Source organism: Pezoporus flaviventris, unplaced genomic scaffold (assembly GCF_033815535.1).
Source record: "Pezoporus flaviventris isolate CSIRO_AGI_PZ_B2104156 unplaced genomic scaffold, CSIRO_AGI_Pfla_v1 ptg000023l, whole genome shotgun sequence".
NCBI classification, from domain to species: Eukaryota; Metazoa; Chordata; class Aves; order Psittaciformes; family Psittacidae; genus Pezoporus; species Pezoporus flaviventris.
This window is the reverse complement of record NW_026892571.1, coordinates 7,959,035-7,982,876: the sequence shown is the minus strand read 5'-3', so window position 1 is coordinate 7,982,876 and position 23,842 is coordinate 7,959,035. Positions and strand designations below refer to the sequence as shown.

Sequence of the window (23,842 nt, the reverse complement as noted above, 5' to 3'; positions counted from 1 at the left end):
CTCCAGCTATCCTCCTGAAATCCACACAATTTCTCAAGGGTTGCATCTCCTCCTATGACAAAGTTAGGATATTCAGTTATGACCTTTTTCTTCCTCATCTTTATTTCAGAACATTGATAACTGTGCCAAACAGAAGCAGGAAAAACACCTCTAAAACTTTCTGACACACTCACTGCATCATACTAGCAGGAAGAACTGAAAGGTTGACGAGCTATATAAAAAACAGAGACGAGAAATCGAAATAGAAAAGCTACATAGAGGTTGCTTTTTGATACTCACTTGGCCCTTTCCTGTTGCTGAAATGTGACCCTTGAAACTTCTCAGTGACCAGATTCCAGGGACTAGAACACTAATCCATACATTTTGGGGGAGGGAGGACATGTAAGTTTCCTCCTAATTACCATATTTTGCTCCAGAGTACATTTTTTTAATAAATAAATAAAATTCACTTAAAACAAGCTTTGGCAATCTTACAAAGATCCCTTCTTTTCCATTTTAATGCTAGTAAGTTCCATCAGTTTCTGCAGTCAGTTATTTGCACTTATGATCACTAAAGCTATTAGATTTGGAAGACTCTACTTGACTCTGACCTGCCTAACAGCCCAAAATGATTCTGTACACAGTGCTGCTATCAGAGTCTTAGGTCATACATTCTCTAAGATAATTAGAAGAGTTCAATTGACTCTAATCAGTTTAATCAGGTCTCTGCTTTCCATATACGTACGCAGACAGAGGGTATCACTTTCAACATCTTGTATATTCAGAACTGGATATTGTATTGTGCACTTTCATAATGTGATTTAGAAAACATGTCCCCCATTGCTTTTCATATTACCTTGGCTATACATGAGACCTTCTTTTGTCCAAGAAATTAATTAGGACTAGTTCACATTTGAGGTGAATGAAGACTCAGCTGCAAGCTATCAGTTCTACCTTGAATACTTCAAATATACACTTGATGAGAAAACAAGTGCTCCCCAGAGATGGCAGACCTATCCTGGAACTGTTCCCTGTGTTCAGGGATTCTTTAAGGTGATCATTTTGCTGTAGAAGGTGCATCTTTGGTTTCTTGTTTTATTTTTAAACAATCTCTGAAATTACTCCCATGTTTTACTCAAAAGTCTTTTATACATAAACAACAGGACAACACACACTTAAACTCAGTAAATTAAATTCAGAGCATCAGGAAGTCATTTACTTGATTAAATGCACAGGTACTTTGAGGTTACTGAAAACACTAGCATAAACCCACAAGGTGAAAGCATCACTTGCATAGCAGGTTGAGCTCCATAACCATCCAGGAGGTACAACAGTGAGTTTGATGGCTGCTGTGTCCTCTTTTACACATCCTCACCTAGTCCTAAACCCAGGCATGGGAACAGTGGCCACTCAGCCATAGCCGTTTGGCAAAATGTGGATGACAACTCACAAAATCAACCTGTTTAATAGGCTTAAGAGGAGAGAAATCCCAGCAGCAAAATGTATATTTCCTAGGATTCATATTTATAAAGCAGGAATTCCAATATCCGAGTTTGAGTTTGTTTTTTTATGTAAAAACTGGTGTTTATCAGAGGAATCTGATGTCAGGAATCAGATTCAGAGGAATCTGATAAACAGCAAAGAGCACCGTCTTTTTAAAATGTTGTTTGCTATTTTTCACATTATGAATGTCCACAGATCAACACTATTATCTGATACAAAATAATGGTAAGAGGACATGGTCATTTCCATTAACCACCTGGCAAGAATACCTTTTAATTCTCTTAATGTACAAGGATAATAAGAGTTTGCACCACTCCCTCCATGAGGTATAATACTTATGGAAAAGATGCTTGAAGAGCTTTTTAAAAATAGCAACTCAACAGAAAAGTCTTAGCAGGGATGTGGACTTCAAGTCAGCACTGCCTGCAATATGGGGACAGTAGGAGAGAAGGCTGTGTAATGAAACAGCCACACTTCTATGGGCACGCAGGTTTGTCAAGTGAGAAATATGTAAAGGTACATGAAAATTCTCTGCCATGTCTTGAAAGGGTAAGATAGTTCTGTATAAGCCAGGCCAAGCATTCTTTGCAGTGCACAGTACATATTCCGAAGTATCTAATTAAGCACTGCACAGGGAGAAATATCCATCTGTTTTGTTTCTGTTTGGTTTGGTTGTTTTAATTGTCACAACATTTCAGTATTTCACATACAAACTTATTTTCAGATATTTCAAAGCACTGACCAAATTCATTACTACTTCATTACTATGTTCATGTAACCTAATGCTAGAGCTAGTGACTCTGCAAAATCTCTCTTATCAGTGGTAAGACTCATTTCTAACCACAGACCATACATTTATGTCAGCAGTTTAATAACTTTCTTAAGGTTAGATATTTCTCCACACTGACAAATAAGAAGATTAATCATATGAACATCGGTAGTTCACTAAGGGAAGAGGCAGTGAAGTCAGATGGAGCCTGCTTTCATTGTAATCTACATTTCCTAGCAATACAGACACCGAGGTGATAACGAGCTTGCTCAAACCTGCTGTACTTGTCAGAGTTTTCAGCAGTCAACAATCTCAAATTGTAGTGGACCTCAGCTTTTCATTTACTCATTTTCTAGTCAACTGGTTCAATCATGACTTCAGCGCCTTAAGAAGGTCTTACTAACTTGTCTCTTCTCATAGGAGAAACAGCAGAAAGCCTCCTAAATTCAGAATACTACATACAATGCAAAACCTTTGCATCTTCTGAGTTAGGCAACAGAAACCATGCACTGGGTGTAAGCCTACAACTCTGTATGTACGAAAACCAAATTCTTTCCAGGTCCTTTCTACTCTTTTTTAAGGTCACTTCTCCAATTACATTTCTGACCTTCTATATCTCAGGAACCTCAACACCAAATCCACTCCTCTCTCTCTCTCAGCATCATCCCTCTGTGACCCAAAGGCTCATTAGCCATTACACTCTCCCTTGCTAGCAACTTCAAGTAAGATGTATTTTAATCTCTATCTTGCCAAAGACAATATATATATAAAGAGATACCAAAGGTAGAACTCAAATTGACAGCAAAAGAATTATTCTCTGCAACCATAACTTTCAGAGAGTAATCCTGAACTTCTTTTGATTGTACCTGCAACACAGGCTCCTTCCTATACAAATGAAGAGCAAACCCAGCTGCACGAGTATTTGCAAATAAGGATCAGGAACCCAGGACTGACACTTAAAAGTAAAAAGGCCTTTAAATTGTGCACAAACCAGTCAATTTTATGAAGAACAAACCCAGAAAACTGTCTGAACACAAAGCCAGCAATACTTTTATGTGAAAGAAGCAATAGTGGGCAATCTGGTAGGTAAGATGGCCATGAGAGACAGATGACACTGAAGAAGAAATGAAATTTTAAGGAATTTCTTCATTAGTTGTGCCCAAATTATGATTTTTCCTGTTGTTTCTTGCAAATCATAAGAATGAATCAATGCATGAGTAGGAAAGAAAACCAAAACAATAAAAAAAAAGCAGTAAAAGTGTTTACTTTCTATCTGCCATATATAAATCACACTTGTATTCTAGTAATTCGAAAAAATGTTTGCAGTGAAACTTAAATACCTGTAAATCTTGGCTTAAGTTTTGGCTAGGTTACACACTGAAAAAAAAACCCTGTGAATCATTTGAATACATAAGGAATGACTTGCAGTTACGTACATAAAACAGGCACTGCAAGTTTCACATGCTGTCAGTAGGAATGAAAATGAAAATTCAGTGCTCCTGGCTGTGATTTGCTTGAACGTTTCAGGCAAAGCTTGGCACAGGTGTGTTTAGAAGAAGAAAGCACACATCTAAATTCTGCCTCTTAGCAACAAGATGTAATCTTAGTATTTGATTTAAAAGGCAGGTGATGAATCACAAGTTTTCATAAATAAGGAGATGGCAATACACCCTCTCTGTATGGTGTAAATGTCATGAGAGGAGGAGATGGAAAGCGAACTATCACATAGCTAAGCCACTACCATCTGCACAATTAATATATGTTCTAAGCAACGAGGGAGTAGGAGGGAAAAGCATCATCACTTATGACTATGTAGTCATTAGCCAAGTTCCTAATCTTCATTAGACAAACAAATTAAAACTCACCATTTACTGAAACTGTCACAGTAGCTTCAAAACAATACTCTAAAAAAGTCTGACTGGAGTTGGATGAAAACGATGCATTTTTAAGCAGTAGTTAGTAAGCAGAAGCATGACATCAAGATAAAGTTACAATCTAATGCTATTAATCTAAGGCAACCCTCCTCCCTCCCCCAACCAGTTCAACCAATTTTTGCAATAAGGAGGAAAAGAGAGAACATTGCAAATCAGAGGAAAATGATGACTCAGGAGTTAAAAAAAAGGTCTGTAATTGAATGAAAAACTGATCATAAAAAACCACAACTGGCTTTCCAAAAGATTTAGAGATTGTACAGACTTTACATTAGGAAATTGCTTAACAGAAAGCCTGGATGAGCACACAGTGATAAGGCAGGATAGTAGTGTCAGGCAAAGCCCGAAGGGGAGAGGATAATGCATTTTCAAAGCAAACACAAGGAAGCGGGAGAACCTCATCAGTGCTAAGAATATATTTGATGAATTACAAATCAGGGATAGAGGGGACAGGACTGGGACGACGACGACACAGCCTCTGACACTGCCATTCACAGATCTCAACTTACATATAATAGCTTATTTTCATTACTACTCAATATTGAATATAATACAAAAGTAATGCTTGAATCGGAGAAGAGGAAGAGAAATGATTTTGCTGACAACACTGACCCTTTTTGCCAACATTGAGAGGCACTGATTTATCTAAATGGAAACTCTCCACCGATAACTAATAATCCATAAGGGGGATTTGTTACTTCTTGACCAGATATAAGTTACCACTATCTGCAATGTTCCTAGCTACAAAATGGCTTCACTAAAACTTTTTTAGTAGATAAATCCTCTGATGCAGAGCTGATGCCTTGCTCTTTTAACTGATATCCTACTTTCAGTACTGAGGACAAAAGATTATGTGTCACACTAGGCCTGAACTATCAATATCTTTTAAAAAGCACTTTGAACATTGTATTTTCCAGGGCTGGTAAGAACTACTGCACAAAAAGTAACTGAGTAAGACACTCCGCTTGCTCATGCCTGTCAAAGCTAATGAACACAAATGAACCTGCATTTCCTGCTCATTTCTCTCAACTGAAACGGAATTTTAAAAGTCTGAAAGTATGAAGACATCTTATTGCTTTTAACAGATCTTTTTTTCTGCCATGGGCACAATATTTAGTTTGCCACATTCCCACTCCATTTTTCAGGGGTGAAAAAATCAGGAATATAGTACTGATATCTTGAGATACTTGCTAAGGCTCAACAAACTCTCCAGGTTTATCAGCTTGGCCATCAGTAACATATCAAGCATAAGACAAAATGCAATATACAGATCCATTACCTAACAAAGAAAAACTAGAAGCGCTTTTTGTTACTTATTGCACTGACAAATGCAAAATAAAAAAAAAATATAAGTGAGAAAAACTGCTTTGTCAATACTTTTTTTTTTCTTTCATAAGCTTAAGTCGTAATTACCTTTTCCTTCTTGAAGCTACATAGTTCAGGCATTGCATCTATCAGTCATGTATTTTTCAACTGCCTTACATTGATCTGATATCTGTTACTTCCTCTGAACAAATTGCTAAGATTCTGTAATACATATAATGATTACCAGATGTAACACTTACCACTAGCTTTCATTCTTGGTATTAAACAAATATTACTCTCCATGGGTTTTTTTTCTTGTGTTCACTGCTATGGGATAGTATTCCCACTTCTAACAATCTCAGTGCTTTTATTCAGTCTTACCATTATTTCTATGACCAGGACACAGCATATCTTCCTAGAAATCCCATAGGTCACAGATATAGATTGCATTGAAGATAAAGCTGTACTGAAATAAAATGAAAAGATGAAACTTAAAGAAGATTAAATACGGTGAAGCAAACAAGATGTTACCAGGCAAGACAGCTAGAATGGGAGTCTATCTTTTTCAATACATGAAAAATACCTTCAGTGCTTGTGGAAACAAAATATTAACACAGGAAAAAAAAAACCAAAAGCATAGCATCATAACACTATAATATCAGATTCTGAGCTATCCCTGCACATAACATTTTTAGATGTTTTTGAAATAATGTCAAGTGTTCAATATGACAAAGAATGTCACAATATGTAAATGCATTAAAAGCTTTGGATCTGTAAAGTTAAATCAAAGGAGGAGCAGAACAAGAGATGATAACAGGAAGCCTGACATAAACATCAAACTGCAGTTGCTGATGATTTACATGAGTGGGACCCCATGTGCAACATCAGTGAGTAACTGTAAAACTACCTGTGCAGGAAAAAAGTTTCTTCCTTATCCTTGCATACCAAGATCTTTATACTCTTAAACAGGATTTTAATCTCTTCTGGAACTTAGCTTGCATTCACGCTTCCTCAGATTTCTCAGAGTTGGGTTTTTTTCTCTTTTTTATGTTAGCTAAATATTTTTAAAACACCATAACTCTGAATCCTGCAGGGTAAGTGTCTAGAAAAGACTTCAGGACCCTTCAGAACCAGGTTAAGTTTTATCTATTTCTATTATTAAAGACATTTAACTGAAAACTAAGATCGCCTTCCCGGACGCCAGCACCCAACATTTTATCAGCATCCTTCAATTTTAATGACATGCAAATAATTGCCCTGAAATTATACTGTGCCTTCTTTGTGGCATAAAAACTTTTTGTATCAGAAGCTGAACACAGAAACCTATAAAAAAAAATCATTATCTTGACTGTATCTACAGTATGTTTTCCTTCAAAAGGAAATACACTGCTCAGTCTGGTTGGGGGGCAGGGGGGGTGTGTGTGTTTAACACAGCAATGCTCTTGCACAAATCTTTTTCAGATAAATATTTCAGCTCTTAAATGTATTTTCTTGAAGGCATACCAAAGTTATGAGAAAATGACTAATGGCATGTCTGTCTTATGGCTATTCTATTACCTCTTTAAAAATCCAACAGCAACAAAAGTTATCACTCTGAGCTGTACATGCCATTTATTCAGCCACAGTATTCAAAGGCATTTCAGGATAACCATAATGCAGCATTTCTATGTTAGAATTAAATGCGGTTTGGAGACCGTCTTGTTGTAGAAACAGCCCACAGACTTATGTTTAAAGACATACAATGCTTTATTCTCAGTTGTTAGCCAAGAATAAAATGTAGTCTGGGATGTAATTATTAAATAAGCTTCTAATGTGTATAATTAAAAGGAGAGAAGGATGAATATTCACTATGCACCCCCTTGCCTTTGTCTTGTTTCCCCATCTTGTGCACTGATCATCATCTCTGCTTTTTACATACAGAACCAAACGGAGCAGATATGAGCCATCTTCTAGGGAAAGAATGATAAGATGAAAATACAGATGATGGTATCTCGCTGAAAGGATAGAACTTATCAGCAAGGTCTAAAAATAATTTACCTCCTCCGCTGACCATATCCAAACATTCTGTAGGCATCTGAGTTCAGGGGATTTCTAAGCTCTTTCCGAGTGGTTTTCATTGGCTGAAATTTTTAATATTTTGGTAAAAATATCTATGAAGTAGATTGTGAGAAGCCTTATGACCATGGTAAATTAATGTCTTGTTGCTCTCCCACATAAGCAGAAGCACTCAGAACTTTGTTGCAGTGTTTCTTCCTATGCAGAATCAGCTATACTACCTTGTTAAGGTACATGGCTGTTCTCAAACACACATCTTGCTTTTAGGTTATAAAAACCAAACCAAACATCACTAACCAAAGACAAAAGACAAACCCTATGCAAAGGCAAATGATTGTTAGCTAATTTTTGCTAACATTCCCATCAGTAACAATTGCCATAAAATTGGCATAACAAATAAGTCACAAATGACAAGAAAGGGGACAGAAATTGTGCATGTCAATATTGGAATAAAGAAATTTTTTCTTCTACCTCCAACATTTCTAGTGTTTACCCAGAGACTTCCCAGTGGGGATAGGATCAGGACTGATAGAAGTAACACACTAAAGTAGGCTAGAAAATCTGTGGCCCATGAGACAGAAACCTGAAAAATAAACGCTCTAACATTTGGTCCTAACCACACTGCACCAGTTTCAGTTAATGCAGATGGAACAGAGATTTCATAGTGTTCCCCCAACAGCTACTCATCCTTTGTTTCTTTGCATTCTGAAGAGAATGCACCATAACATTTTCAATATATACTAAATGCATTTTCCATAAGCACTTTAAATAAGCAAAGCACTGGCATGCAACACCTTCTACAGTAAAACTAACTTTTTCTTGCAATGGTTGTTAAAGTCAATCACTATGTTTTCTATGTGGAAGCAAATGTTAGCTTTATAATTCCCAGTGCCTTTACAATCCTGCACAGGGCTTTGGGAAAAGTAGATATTTTTGCATAAAAAGTTCATGTGCTTTTATATCCCCTTCACTTTTCAAGATAGTTTATTGGAGCAAATATTTTTAAATGTCAGAGTTTTAAAATACAGTCCTAAGATAAACACATTTCAGTAAATAAATGATAACATACTTACAAGCTTTAACTCTCCGTTTGGGCAACAAACATGAGAAGATTGAAGCCTTCGTGCTGCAGGAAATCATGATATAGTTGCCATTATGGGAACCTGGTGGGTTGACTCACACAACTGGAGCGCTGCAATAGATGGCTATAAACCCTTCGGAAGGTATAGGCAAGGCAGGAAAGGCAGTGGGGGAGCCCTGTATGTCAGGGAGTGTTGATTATCTAGAGATTAATGATGGCAATGATAGGGTTGAGTGTTTATGTGCAAGAATCAGGGAGACGGCCAAAACGGCAGGTATCATGGTGGGAGTCTGTTACAGACCACCCAACCAGGATGAAGAAGCAGACAGAATATTCCGTAAGCAGCTATGAATGCTCAGAATTGCTATCCCTTGCTCTCGTAGAGGACATCAACCTACCAGATATCTGCTAGAAATACAAAACAGCAGAGGAGAAGCTGTCTAGGAGGTCTCTGGAGCATGTGGAAGAGAACTTTCTGAAACAGCTGGGGAGTGAGCCAGACAGGGAGAGTGCCCCACTGGATCCATTGTTTGTGAACAACAAACTAGTAGGTGCTGAAATGGCTGGAGGCCACCTTGCGTACAGTAATGACAAAATGCTAGTTTATGATTCTCAGAGAAGAGGGGGATCAGCAGAACTGCTACCTTAAAATTCCAGAGGACAGAGTTTGGCCTGCTTAGGAGCCTGACTGAAAGCATCCCTTAGGAGGCAGCTGTGAAGGGCAAAGCAGTGCAGGAAGAATGGATATTCATGAAGAAGGAAATCTTAAAGGTGCAAGAGCAGGCCATGCCCATGCGGTGAAAGACAAGCTGGCAGGGCAAAAAGCTGACACAGCTGAACAGAAAAATTGGCTGGAACTCCGGGGGAAAAAAGGAGAGTTTATGACCTTTGGAAGAAGGCTCAGGCAACTGAGGAGAGCTAAAACGATGTCATGAGAAAATCAGAAGGGCCAGAAAAAGTGTGGTCAGCGGGACAAGGGCAGTTATCACCCGCCTGTATGCGGCAGAGGTAATGCCACACCTTGAATACTGTGCTCAGTTTTGGGCCCCTCATTACAAGACAGATCCTGAGGTGCTGAAGCGGCTTCAAAGAAGAGAGATGAAGGTGGTGAAAGGTCTAGGGAGCAAGCCTGATAAGGAGCTGCTGAGGGAACTGCAGGTGTTTAGCCTGGAGGCTCAGGGAAACCTTATAGCTCTCTACAGCTCCCTGAAAGGAGGTTGTAACAACACAGGAGTCAGTCTCCTCTCCCAAGTAACAAGCAATAGGACAAGAGAAAATGGCCTCATGTTGCACCAGGAGAGGTTTAGACTGAATATTAGGAAAAATGTCTTCACCAAGCGGGTTGTCGAGCACTGGAACAGGCTGCCCAGGGAAGTGGTAGAGTCATCACCATCCCTGGAGGTAATTTAAAACATGTGTAGACGGCACAGAGGGACATGGTTCAGTGGTGGACTTGGCAGTGCTGGTTTAACAGTTGAACTCAATGATCTTAAAGGTCTTTTCCAACTCAAATGATTTTGTGATTCTATTTCACAGCATTTGTGAACTGGCATCCAATGTCAGCAACAGCCATCACGCAACAGAAATTGTAACCTGTTGAAGGAAGTCTTGTATATTCAATAGTCTGCATTCATTGCAATTAATTTTATTCTTTAAAGAATGCCCTCAAGATGATGTACCATCATCTCCTCAAGATGGAGAAAACAATGATTTCTCAATTTAGAAACTAAGGAGGATAACGCACTTTGGTGAACCCTCCCTGTGAAATGCACAGTGTGTATGCACAGTTCATATGTGAGAATAATTTGGAGACCTGAGCATTTGTTCTTTTCTGGCAGTCTCCCAGAAAAGAGAGTGTCCGCAGATTACATGCCATCGGAATCTATACGGTATTGATTACAGCCCTCAAAACTTCTTCTGCCTCAGAGACGCCAATTTCTGAGGGACTAGGCTCCAGATCATGTCACTGAAGTAATCGCTAAGGTCCTTTCTGTTCACAAGGAACATGTCTGTCTGTAGTCCTTTCCTTCTGATTTGATCTCACAGTCTCCTCCTGGCCCTGAGACATTTTTCCCATCTGCTCATACAGATGGCACATTCATGTGAATTTCAAAGAGCGGTTTTCCAAACTTCTTCTGTTCCCTCACTCCTCAAATTGCATGATCCTTGAGTAGCAGAAGCAGGGAGTGTTCTAGGGATGCTTATTCAGAAAGAAGAACTATGGAAAAAAAAATATTGCTTTCTTATACAATTGATTTAGAAGAGAAAAAACCTATTCTGTTGTCCTGGGTTCAGCACTAGCAGTCATGTTTCTCCTTTGTGGTAGCTGGTGCAGAGCTGTGTTTTGACTTCCAGCCTGGGAACAATGTTGGTGTTGGCTGGTGATGGCTGATGCAAAAATTCTGCATTAGAGCCTAAAGATCAGTGATAAGCATGGCTTAAAAGTGCTTTTCTGCAGATGTTTACACACACCAGCGGAGTCTGGAGAACTTATCAGGAAGCAAAAAAAATCCCCAAAAACAAAACCCTGGAATTTCTTGTAACTTCTAATTTCTCCCCTAAACACGGCTAAATATTGTTCCAATAAAAGGTTTCCTCAGCTGCTTTGCACACTGAGGGCCATAAGAAATTTAAATTTTCACAGGAATAAGGAATAGGCAATAGACCCAGGAAATACAAGAAAAATATTTTAAAAATAAGACTTAGATTTTAGTTCAGGCAATTCTGATTTCTCAGAAAACATTTTACCATTTTTTTAGAGCTCAATAACAAAATATGACAAGACAACAGATGAATAAAAGCTGTTTTCTTCACAGAGATTCCATTCAAGAATAAAGGATAACCCTTTGAAACAAAACAAAACAAAACACCACTAATATGCCCAAGTATTTGCACCTTCAGTTAAAACACTTGCTAGGAAAAACAAGAAATAAAGCTCCTTCCATTTAATAAATAGTATTCTACAATGTCTTGCAGTAATGTTCATAAAAGTAGAAAGTGACTGTGAGGTATTAGCTCTAAAGAGTGTCATAACATTTATTTTCCTTACAAACACAAGGCCTTAAAGTTTCACTCATGAAGCTCTCTAAGCCTGCCCCTACTTATGACATCCATCTCAGATTTTACCAATTTGAGACAAAAAAATATGTGTGAGTAGAACTTAATGCATATATACATGCACTGTATTTACATATCAAACATATATTATGTATTTAAGCATATGTGTGCATACACATATTTAACATCCATCTCAAGAGCTGAGTCTTGATCAGTGTTTTCTGGATTTTAGGCATGTCCTTTCTATGTGAAATTTCAATTGCCAGGATTACCAACTATCAACTAAAATGATATGATAAAAGACATTACAGAGGGGAAATTGGATAGATCGCTGTAATTCTAAATAATGTTAATATTTAAATTTCAATTCAAGATTAAATGTTTGATGACCTCTATTTGGTTTTGGAAAACGCAATATCCTTGGAGCAACTTAAGCTGTTACATGGTTCTATAGCTGATGGAGTTTTTCTTGCTAATATAGACTAAATGCCACAGTCTGTCTGTTAGGCAATAAAACTCAGATTTTTTTTCACTTCATTGCAATGTAATAATCTTGGATAATAGGGCTTTTAATGGAAAGATTCTTGTGACTTAAAGCTTTTTCCTTATTAAGCTTAATTGAATTAATTATTCACATACTAATGATTTAACAGCCATTTCATATAAAATAAAAGGAAAAGACCCTCTTGAATACTTATCCCATACTTAAGATCTAATAAAGGAACTGAAGTAGAAAGATATCTTTGTTTTCTTTCAGATAAGGGAGGTATTTAAAATTCAACTACCCTCCCTCCTGCTGTGGATGGAGGTGTTCTGAAATTATACAATTCCAAATCCTATAGCAAAATGCATCTTTAATCTATGAGTCCTTAATGGAAAAGGATATTTATGACCATCAAGTGATCTCCTCTTTATTCCAAAAATTGCATCTTTCCTAAACTTAGCTCATTTCGTGCTATGTAGGAAAAGTCAAACAATGTGATTCTAAGGAGAATGGAACAGATTTGTATCTATAAACCAGCTATCCCAAGGTGCATATGAAGGCTGGCATTTTATAATTCTTCATGATAATGCTTGACACTTATGTAGTGTTTTATGGGATCAAAGCACTTCAGAAACTAATTAATTAATCTTCACAACACCCCTGTGAGAAGACAGGTTTTAGCATTCCAATTTAATAAATGGAATAACTGAGGCAGAGGAGCTGTATGATTTGTTTCATGTCACAAAGACAATCCAGGTCTTCAGTTTATGTATCATTTAAAATAACAGCAGTTCTGTTTCTGTGCTGAGTTCCTGACTAAGAAAACAGAATCTAGTAACTACTTTGCATGAGAGCTGATGATACCTTGCATAGATAAAAATTATTTTACTTAAGCAACACACTGGGATTCAAGTTTCTTTCCTTATGCTGGATCTATATGCACCGTGCAAGACAAGAACTGGTATCTGACTTGCCCTATTTGGCTTTCCAAACAATGAGGCTGGATGAGGGGAATGCTTCCTTTTTAATGCAGGTGATGATTTGTGCTCAAAATTCTGCATAACTGTGCAGCATTCTTCACAATTTTTCTCTGTTGTGTCTTCACAACAGCTACATGACTTCAACTCAAGGCAATGTTTTACTACGTTCACATTTGTTTCTGCCTGTTTTCAAAAAGCTCCTGCTTTGAACACTTGTGTGCAATATTTGAAGGTTCTTATGGATGCGCATGTATACTCTTAACAGCCTTGACAATTTGGACACAGGAATCCAATTCACCTGATTTCTTGTGAAAAACTAAACTACTGCATGCCAGACTGTGAACTGACTTCCAGTATTGTTGGCAACTGAAAATTCAGTAATTGTACCTGTGAGCATGAGCACTAACACAAAAGCTATCCAGTTACCATAATGAAAACACTTGTTCACAGTACAGAGTCTCGTGCTCAAACAAGTCTTAAATAAATCACTTTTCACTCTCTCTTTGCAATGCTTGTATATGCCCTTATTGTAATATCAAGAAATGTAGTGTTATATATTTATATAAAATAAAAAGAATGACAAGAAGTGATATCCAAAATCAAGAAAACTTATATGTTTAACTGGGGCAACAGAAAGCTACTATACCATTACATTCCTTGTTTTAGGATAAGCATCTGAATCTTTTTATTCAAGAAAACATTTTCAATCTGAAGTTCTGTGTCACTGCATGACACCTTGTCTTCTTGCTGGGCCAAGATGACTGGGGCAGAGACAGTAAAAGGGCCTAGTGTCTAAGGATCGTTAACGTATTTTTCAAACAAGCATTTAACATGTAAATTTCTGGCCCTCAAATTTACATTACAATTTACTGATGATTTGATGTCCTTGGCATGCCACTTTCAAACACCCTCATGAAGCTATGTCTGGTTTATAATAATGTTTCTTTTTACAAATGGCAACAGTACTTTGAGATACTATTGAAAGAGGAAGCTGGTGCTCAAACTGAGAAACAAGAGTGACAGAACAGCATCTCACTGCAGGGCTTTCTTTTAAGTCACTCCAGAGTACCTCATTATAATGTTTCTTTCGTTTTCTTCCTGACACTAGACAAGTTTCAGTGAAGGGCTGCACAGCCAAGAGCAGCTGCAAGGTGATGAAATCAGAAGCACCTGCCCCTGGACAGTTACCATGATCAGGAACACGGCATCCAAAACAGCATCTTCCTCCCCAGAAAAGAAGCCCAGGTCCTTCTTATCCTCTCCGAAATCCCCAAATTGAGAAAGATGCAAATGCTTGATTTCTGAGAAAATTTTTGTTTAGCATGGAAGCACATTTAAAGTCTTTAAATAACTTCTGTCCACCATCTGGAAATACATTTTTGTCACAAAAAGGCAGGATAGATAGATCTCTCTTGCAGAGGAAGCTGAAGAATTACAAGGATATCTGAAATATTCTGCATGGCCCAAAGGCATCATTTTAATTCCAGCTAGCACAAATGATTTTATGGTCCTGAAACTGAAAAATGAAAATTTACCTCCACATTATGCTTAAAAAATAAGCCCTATCAAGCAGGCTGGGGGTGGTGTCAGAAGCAGCAAAAAGTAGCAAAAGAAAGATCAGATGATTTACTGAAGGATGTCTGATGTGAACAATTCACCTCTCAAACAGTATGTTCTAAGAACTAAAGGCATTTAGAAAGGCAATTGCTTTGTAAACTGTCCATCAGATTTTGTAGATAATAAGCTGCAAATGAGAAGTTAAATTGCTGAACAAGTCTATTAATGCAACAAAACTGCCCAAGGCTATTTTAACAGAGTAAAGTGTGGGAGAATCTATTTCACTTGCAACACTGAAAATTTTCAAGCAGCTGAAGCTGAGTGAGCAGGCAGCACAAGGCACAGCTGAGAACACTAAATCCAAGCATCCACGACTGTTTTGAATTCACATGAAACAATGTTGGTAGCAAGAAATAAAGACAGGATAAAGCAAGACCAATGTACACATAATTCACTCATTTACAAGAGATTGCTAGATCACATCAGTCAAATAGGAACTATTGCTGGTTGGGTTAGAAACTCATAGCTTGCAATATATTAAATAAATCTCAGTAACTAGAACTTTTCGGCTTTCAAGTGGCACAAGTCTTTCATTTCCAACAAAACTACTCTGTTCTACTTCTTTATGTTTTTATTTTGGCTAAAAAGGATGGAAATGTCATCATTTCACAGGATGTGGACACTATCAGAACTTGTGTATGTTCTATTTTTCAGTAAAAACCACCCACAAGCTTCAGTTACAGAACACATGAAAACAGCCAACTGAAGAGGTACAAAAGTATACAGCACTCTTTGCCATGTAATCATCATTCCTCATTATCTAACCCAGTGTTGCAGAGTTCACTTTTGAGGACTGCTAGAATTAAGTGTACGCAAGAGTAAATATCTCTAAAGCCAGCCTATTAAAGGTGCAAAAGCACATCTAACATCTTCATCGTCAGCCACTTATTCAATGATATTTAATCATAGTATTCTAAACTTATTTTCCTCCTTATTCTGACACACAACACCCAGATGGTCTCCTCCAGCAAAGAGGTGCATTCCAATCTTGGAAAACTTCCAGTGCTTCCACAGACTGCAAAAATCAGAGAAGCGATTCTTCCCCAGAACGACACAGAATAAACCAGAAGACAGCTGAATTTTCTGTCTGCATTTCAGAACAGGTTTGATGTCAAAAGTCAGGGGAAATTTTTTTATATATATGTACATATCTACAAAAATAAATTTAAGAAACACCAGATCTTATCTATCATAGCAACTATTTCTGCTGTGTGTATTATATAAACCAGATATTTCAGGATACAGGAATTTAGTTAAAGCCATGTCTTCTCCTGAGTTCTGGCTGCATATGTCATTCAAGCTTTGCTCAACCTACTGTATACTGATTGTTATCCTAGATTTGAATCTTGATCCTCCAAGTTTACTTTCCTATGTACATTGTCAAATCACTAATATCCTATTGCAAGTCATCTTACCTACCAACAGATAGCAATTTTCCCTGAAATGACTCTTCATTTAAGACTATATGTTGCAATTTTCTATCATTTTAGTGATTTAAATACATCATCTGTTTAATGTCCTGGTCTTGGCAGCAAAGAATTTTCTTGCCAGATGGAATATGAAAATAATATGAAATAAAACATTTATTTTTAATTGGGAAAAAAAAAAGTTCAGTTGTATTTGTAAATACCATACTGCAACTGGAATAGAGAAAAAAAAAACATTTTCCCAAAACATAAATAGCTGGCAGCTATCCCTCAGAAATAAAAATCCCTCTAAACCTAAAAGTAGCCAATATGTCACATTCTCTGTAAGAAACTGGTCACAGTTCGGTTACACACTTACCTTATGCCCTGTAGCAGTGAATAGGGCAGGCTACAAGGACATCATAACTACCATATAGATGTCTACATTCATTAGTTCCCATTTCTCTCTCACCCCTTTCACTGACAGTATAAGGCAGGTGCTTACAAAATTGCCTCCCTGAAATTTACTTTCATAATGTTTAACCTAACCGGATCTGACACCATGCACTGCATGGGTTCTGTTAGGAAACACAAAAAAACAATGTTAAGGGATCACTGCTTCTTACATCCAAAATAGAAACTGAACTACAGGAGCATAAAAGAATGAGATGGTTACATCTCTACATTACCATTTTGGTAATAAGATGATTTGGAGTTCAACGAATTTGATTACAGCAATCAAAGTAAATGAAACCGAATTAACAGTAACATATGTATGTCTGTGTGTGCGTGTGTATACATTTATACATGTTTATAAATAGATGTTTGGGGAGGCAAAAGTAAAATTTCAAGATTTAAAGGAATTTCAATGTAGTAGCATACATTTCAAAGTCAGAATATGCCACTGCAAGTATAAGCTGAAGTAAATTAACGCAGCCATAACAGTAATGATTTTCAGAACAGTAATAGTACACAGGGGTTTTTTTAGATGATATGTGGAAATTAATACTAAGCGGGCATTAAAAATATCACTACTCTGGACACTTTAAATCATATTAATTTTGACTTAATCTTAGATTAAATAGATAGTTAAAGCTTTTAAAAGCTATAAAACTGAAACCTTACCATTAGAATCACATCATTGATTGCTACATGGTCTAGCAAAGGCAAAAGCAGAATAAGGCCAATCATACAATTCTGTTGTGTTACCAGCAAGTGTATTTGCCACATCCACACCAGTATTTGAAGGACATTTTAGCCAGAAAACCTTTCCAAGACCTACTCGACTGCGTCTTAAGGAGCAGGAGGAGGAGGGAGGGTCTTCTACACTGCATCACAAAAATTTGTCCATGGATCATTAATAATTCAGGGTTTGTGAGGGCAATTATCCAACTATGACAGACCAATATTAATACTGAGGTTTGGTTTTTGCCCTTGGCAGTCCCCTTTCCAAACCTCCCTGGAAACAGGCTACATCCTGAGGACAGGCAGAGAGAAATCTTAACTGGAAAAGATAAAGCTAGAAATAGAAGTACTTCTTTTCAAAATCATAACATGGCTTTTGTAACAGTTCTTACCCAAACAGTGTAATATTTTGATATATATATATATATTACAAAAGGTCATGCACACAAATGCAGTCATGATTTCTCTAAAATAAACTTACATATCCAAACAACTGAGACCAAAGAAAAATTCTTCATCCAATCCCACTACCTATTGTGCCTTTAAATTGGGTGGGGTTTTTTGTTGTTGCTTTGGCTTGCCTTGTTTTTTTAACCTATGTTACAAAAGCTAGAGAAAAAAAAAAATGTTAACCATCAATTTCTTCCTTTCAGTGGAAGAACAAATAGCATTATGTTTCTTACAACACTCAAAACAGAGTGCGTGAATTTATATAAAGTAGGAGAGCTGAACGGTGACCTATCTACTACATCCACTGTGAAGTACATTTCACTAAATGCAGCAAACAACCTCAAGGACCAACCCCCAACAAGGTACAATGATGAAAAGAAAGATTCTTTTTGTTAAACTAGCATTACTAGATCCCAATTTCCATGTAAGTAAGAATAATAATCGCTTCATTTCTAACAGCAGCTAACAACTTTAATCAGTCCTGCCAGGACTAGAGACTATTCTCGAACTAGAAAACAAAATGGACTTTATAAATATCTTATAGTCAAAAGGTAGACCTCTTCTTGTCGTGGACTTATCTATTAGGTTTCAATTCATGTTGCACAGCCCCTACACTAGAATTCACTGCCTCTCCAAGAAAAAAGAGGTGTCCTTTCCTCTTTTGCTGTTCAAGTACATAGTTGCAGCTGGACCCATGACAATTACAGCCCCTAATCTTTTATGACAGGTAGGGGGAGTACACAGCGACTCCCCTCAGCATACAAGTCATTTCAGAACAAGGAAACAGAGCCAGAATTCACATCCATCATGCATCTTGTGCGAGCTCACAGGGCAAAGAGACCACATGAAATGTACCAAGCAGAGTCTTGAAAGGGATGTAAGAATTGATAATCACAAATACAAGGCTGCTAGGTATACTGGAACATTAGAAATTTTTTTTTTAATAATTTTCTATTGACCTAAGAAAAACTATTGACCTAAGAAAAAAATTCTTCTATATAGCTTTATTTTGAGCTGTGTGCAAGTTCTGCAATAGAAACAACATACAGAATTATTATAATACCATTTTGGGTACCATACAGTGATAGCAAGTATTGAAAAAAATAACTCTGAGAAATAAAGGTTCAAAGCATTAATGTTTAATCTAATTAAATAGCTTTAAGTAAAGCTAAAAAATAGACAAGATTTCACTTTATCACATCATAAAAGATATTAAGAGCGATTTGCTATATATGCTCAATGAAGCAATACCAGCACCAATTCAGCTAAACAGAGTTGGGTTGTATTTCACTTTCACCATTTCAAGAAACCAAGCATCTGTTGGTTCATTGAGCAGCAAACCAATGGACTGACCTGCTCCCAGCCATAGTGCTGAAACCTGAACTGCTCTCACCCAGAAAACACAACTGGACACAGTATAAACTGCTAGATAATAACCAGCAACAAAAGAGCAAATAATGTAACTCAAAGTGACTTCGTCAGATATGGCAAAATGTTTCTCTGCAGTTCATAAGAGAATATCTGGCCTATGCCAAGGATTTAACAATGAAATCTATTGTTTCAGTTTCTGGAAAAAATAAAAATAATAAAAAAAATTTTGCAATTTTTTAATAAAATGCTCTACTTGGTCTCAAGTTTCATAAAAACAGCCATGGTGCTGCCTGCAAAGGCACTTAGGTACTTTGCTGTTGTGGTCACACTTCAAGAAGGCATACTTTGCTGTGTACCAGATGTAGCCAGTTTTATTTCTGTTAGTAACTATAACGGCCCTTTATTTTTCTTCCTTTATTTTTTAAGTAGAAAAATAATCTGTCAGCTATAAAAGGCAGTGCTATTCCTTAAACACAGAGCAAGCTGAGGAGCCAGGGAAAGCCCAATTTTTTTTTCACCAAGTGGAAAACATTCTACACTGAAGGATGAAATCAGCATCGTGCACGTTAGGAGAGTGCCTCAAAACTAAAGTACCTATCAAGTGAACGTTTTCACGCTTTTCACTCCCTTTTTCTGGAGGTGAATCACCATCTGCCACAGACTGCAAGAGTCCAGGTCTCATCCAGACAGGAGGCACTTCAAGCCTGACTCGAGCATACTGGCGAGAGCACTCATTTACTCTCTCTCAGTCTCAGGGAGACTGGGTTGTACCTAAGAGCTAGAAGACACTGCCACTTGCCTTTACAGCTGGGTAGAAAATAACCATGTTAATAATGCATGTGTCTTGACATAATAGTTACAGACAGACAATAGAAATCTCAAACGAAAATGAAAGAAATACACAAATAGAAGTTTTAAGAATAATGTTCCCCAAAATTATTATTGCATATTTTTCTCAATATCAAAATATGAGGCATTCTAGATTTAAATTCTGCAGCTTTTTTTTTTTTCTAAACCAGTCAATGCTTTCTCTCTATTTTGTTACCTGCTCACACCATTTTCTCAGTCATCTTTTGCAGGAATATTTGCAAATCACTTTCTTGGAAATTATTTTTTCTATAAGCATTGCTAAATAAACAGTTCCCCAGTTTCCAGGATTTTCAGAGTGAAGTTATTCTGCTCATTTCTCCAGTTGCCACCCTCCCTACAGTCATACATGATAATACCACCAGGCTGAAAAACTTTTTGAGTCATGCCTCATCTCAGTGAAAATCAGAAAACTGATTCATCTGTGTAGCATACAAACCAATCTACTATTCAATAAAAAATATTTACAGAAATGTATCATTTAGTTAGACTATCAGTTCAGCTGTCATGCAGCTTCTCTTTTTGCCTCTAATCCTCACTTTGTATTTCTTATTTCAGTTCCTGTGAGGAAACAGCTTTAAACCTGGCTTTTAATCCAGAATGAGTTTTTAAAATAATATTTACAGTCTTATCTGTCCTTAATACAAGTGTCTCAGCTGCACTAAAAATGGCAGTTTATCAACACAATTTACATAAAATAAGAATAAAAACCATTGTCCATTCCTAGCATACTTAAATTTAAATTGCACCTGGAATATAGTAAATTATACAGAATACAGCAATAAAAAGAATAGCATCAAAAAAGGTAAAGAATATATTTTCATTTGAAGCTATGATATACAGACTGAAAATAAAAATAGAGAAGAGTCAGAAATGATTCATACTGACCTGAGTCCATAAAGGACTGTCCCATCTGGATGCAATCGGATCATTCTGTTCTTCACGGTGACACCATGCACAAATGACTTCTTGTCGTTCAGAAAATAGGTATCAGGAACCCACAGCTGATCAGCTACTCTGTTGTCCAGAGTAAGGTTTAGAGGTATTACATTGTAAGACAGCCTCTTATCCCTCCACGCTTGCTGAAAGTACATTGTCAAGGTATAGTCCTGTGGTTATAAAAACAAGAAAAAGTTTGCATTGAAACAGAGAGCATACATATGCAAAAAAAAAAAACACCAAACACCAAATTATACAAATGCACATCTATTCATTGCAACTGTTTTTAAAGGCAAACAGTGGCGTTCAGAATTTCTATAAGTGAATTATTTATTTTTACAGTACTGAACATCTTGTGTATACTTAATAGGAGAAATGAGAACACAGAAAAGATGGGGTATTTACATTTTATGAATGACTTGGAAGCTCTTATTTCAGTATTTAAAAATAAAACAGGAAAAGTATTGTAGAGGCTTAGCAGTCAGCAATTCCTGTAGCACTGCAGAAGCCTGGGAGTTCTAAGAAACGGAATATTCACAGATCTGAATTTCATCTCATGGTCTCCACTGTATTCAGTAGAGCTCTGGATCAGGTCTTGTATCTCCGAAGTTGCAGTTACCACCCAAACACTTCTCTAAATTAAAATCTCTTCAAAGTCTGTTAACTTTCCCCTGGGCACTGAAATCAATGGGAAGTCTCTGAGGTTTCTACGCAACAGAGCCTTAGTATTCTACTTAATTTTACAGATGAAGTAACTCTGGTTACTTCAATGGAGCAATTCAGAGAGCACAATTAAGCATCTGGGTAAATATCTGCAGTATTATGAGACTTGCTCTGTCTAACATACAGTACTTTGGAGATGTTTGACCTTGTAGTGTTTTAGAGAACAATATAATTACAAAAATTATATTTTTTAAGACATGTTATGCAGAGGCAGAATATTATCTATGAGCCTATATTAGAAAAACATCCATAAATAATATACAAAGGAGTTGTATATCTGATCACAGACCATTGGAGACTGTTTCTTACTTAAGAAATACCAAAAGGAGGAATATTCTAAAACCCATTTTTTGTTTTGCTTGTTCTACAGTAGACATGATCAGGTCCCAGCCTACTTTGATTTAGAACTCATATTTCACATGTACTTGATTAAATAGTGAGAACTGTTAGCTTACAAAAGATTGCTTTCAAGAGAAAGCCAACAAAAGCTGCTGTTATTATCAGCAACCCCAGGAGATTCAGCTATGTAAGAGTATAAGTCTGTATCTACACATCAGTCTGATGCACCTGAAAACAAGAATTCCCACCTAACTTAGAACAAATAATAAATTATGGTGACTATATCCCACAAACCAATTTCTAGCACTGCCTAACAAAGTAAAGTATGCAAGATACAAATATTTTAATGTATTAAATTGCAATACTAGTTCTCATTAGCTACTGGATATTTTAAAGGAGAGACCACTATTGAAACTGTTTTTATTACAGTTAGCAAAGAAATATTAATCTTCCTGCCTAAATACTTTAAAAGCACCTGCAATAACTGTATTTTACAAGCATTTTCATTTTAAAAAACACATGGTAGAATGTCACGAACATTAACAAAACTGTATAATTACAAGTTACACCAAATAAGTTCTTCCAATTATTTTACTACCAAATATATTTACCTGGTAACTACGCTAATCTGACCAATTTTCATTATTTGAAATCTCTTTCCCTTCCCACCCCCTCAGGATCAGGATGAGTCTGCTTTCAAGAACGTTCCACCTACATCTGAAGAATTTTACTGTTATGCTTCATCACTGTTCTGATTCACAACCAGATACCAGGAAATGTTCAGTAATATATCGCCAGTAAGAAAATATATTAAACTTCATTAAACTAATATATCACAACATAAAGTAGATGAGCTGTAGCAATTGCTCCCCTATTATCCTTGGAAGGTTGCTTTTTATTCCTATTCTAAGGAGTAATCTACATTTATTAGTATATTGCCTATATATAGACCATGCTTCCCTCTTTACACCTCAGTAAAAGCGGAAAAGAGGAGGAGGAAGAAAACTAAACATGCATGGTTCAGTGCATAAAAATGAATTACATAAAACTGTAAAATTGGAGCACTGGTATAGCTGAAAGAAAAGCCAAGCCACCCGGCTCGAGTTCAGAATCAAACACACTGTGTTCCAGAGACAGAGCTGGTGTTCCAACTCAAAATTATTTGTCATCTGTTGGCCCTAGTTTTTCAGATGTGACCAGAGTTTTGGGTCATCAAAACAGGATGCCTTAAATATGTTTTTATAAAACCCTCACAACCCTGATTGCTTTGGTTGGTTTGGTTTTTTGTGGGTTTTTTTTTTTAATTATTATTAAAAATAAATGTGTTCCAAGCTACATATTTCAAAGTATAAGTGAGTAGTCAGAAAAAAGGAAAACCTGTCATGTAGGTGCAATTCATTCCTTAACAAAGGAGGGAGGCATCTGTTTTCAAAATCCAAAATGAAACAGTAATTCAAAAAGATGATGTGGAGGTACAAAGTGTCCCTGAAGGATCCAAGACTCTTTATACTTTGAGATTAAGAATATTGTCATCTAGCAGAAATACAACAAGAAAAAGAGTCTGTTAAACTCACCCTAAATATGGGAATCCCTGTCTATTCTACGGATAAACATCAAAACAATCATGCAAACATCTTGTCAATAGGAAACCAGCAAACAAAAGTAGATGAGTAGAATTGACTAGTAAAGGATGATTTTATTTTGTTAAGGCCTTCACATCCTAACAAATCACAGGATGGGACTGTTAGAAGCTTACTCTAAGTATGAAGATGAAACAGGAGTTAATTCATTTAAAAAGCCT

The 23,842-nt window shown here is 36.8% G+C and overlaps 1 protein-coding gene across 3 annotated transcripts in view; it reads right to left on the bottom strand.

The window, feature by feature from the left end:
* Window positions 1-23,842, bottom strand: part of GABRB2 (gamma-aminobutyric acid type A receptor subunit beta2) — a 154,065-nt gene that overhangs the window by 78,825 nt on the left and 51,398 nt on the right. For all 3 annotated transcript variants that reach the window (XM_061456579.1, XM_061456580.1, XM_061456582.1), the window contains one exon: window positions 20,929-21,149. In XM_061456579.1, coding sequence (XP_061312563.1) covers window positions 20,929-21,149 — 221 coding nt within the window. The remainder of the gene's footprint in view (window positions 1-20,928; window positions 21,150-23,842) is intronic.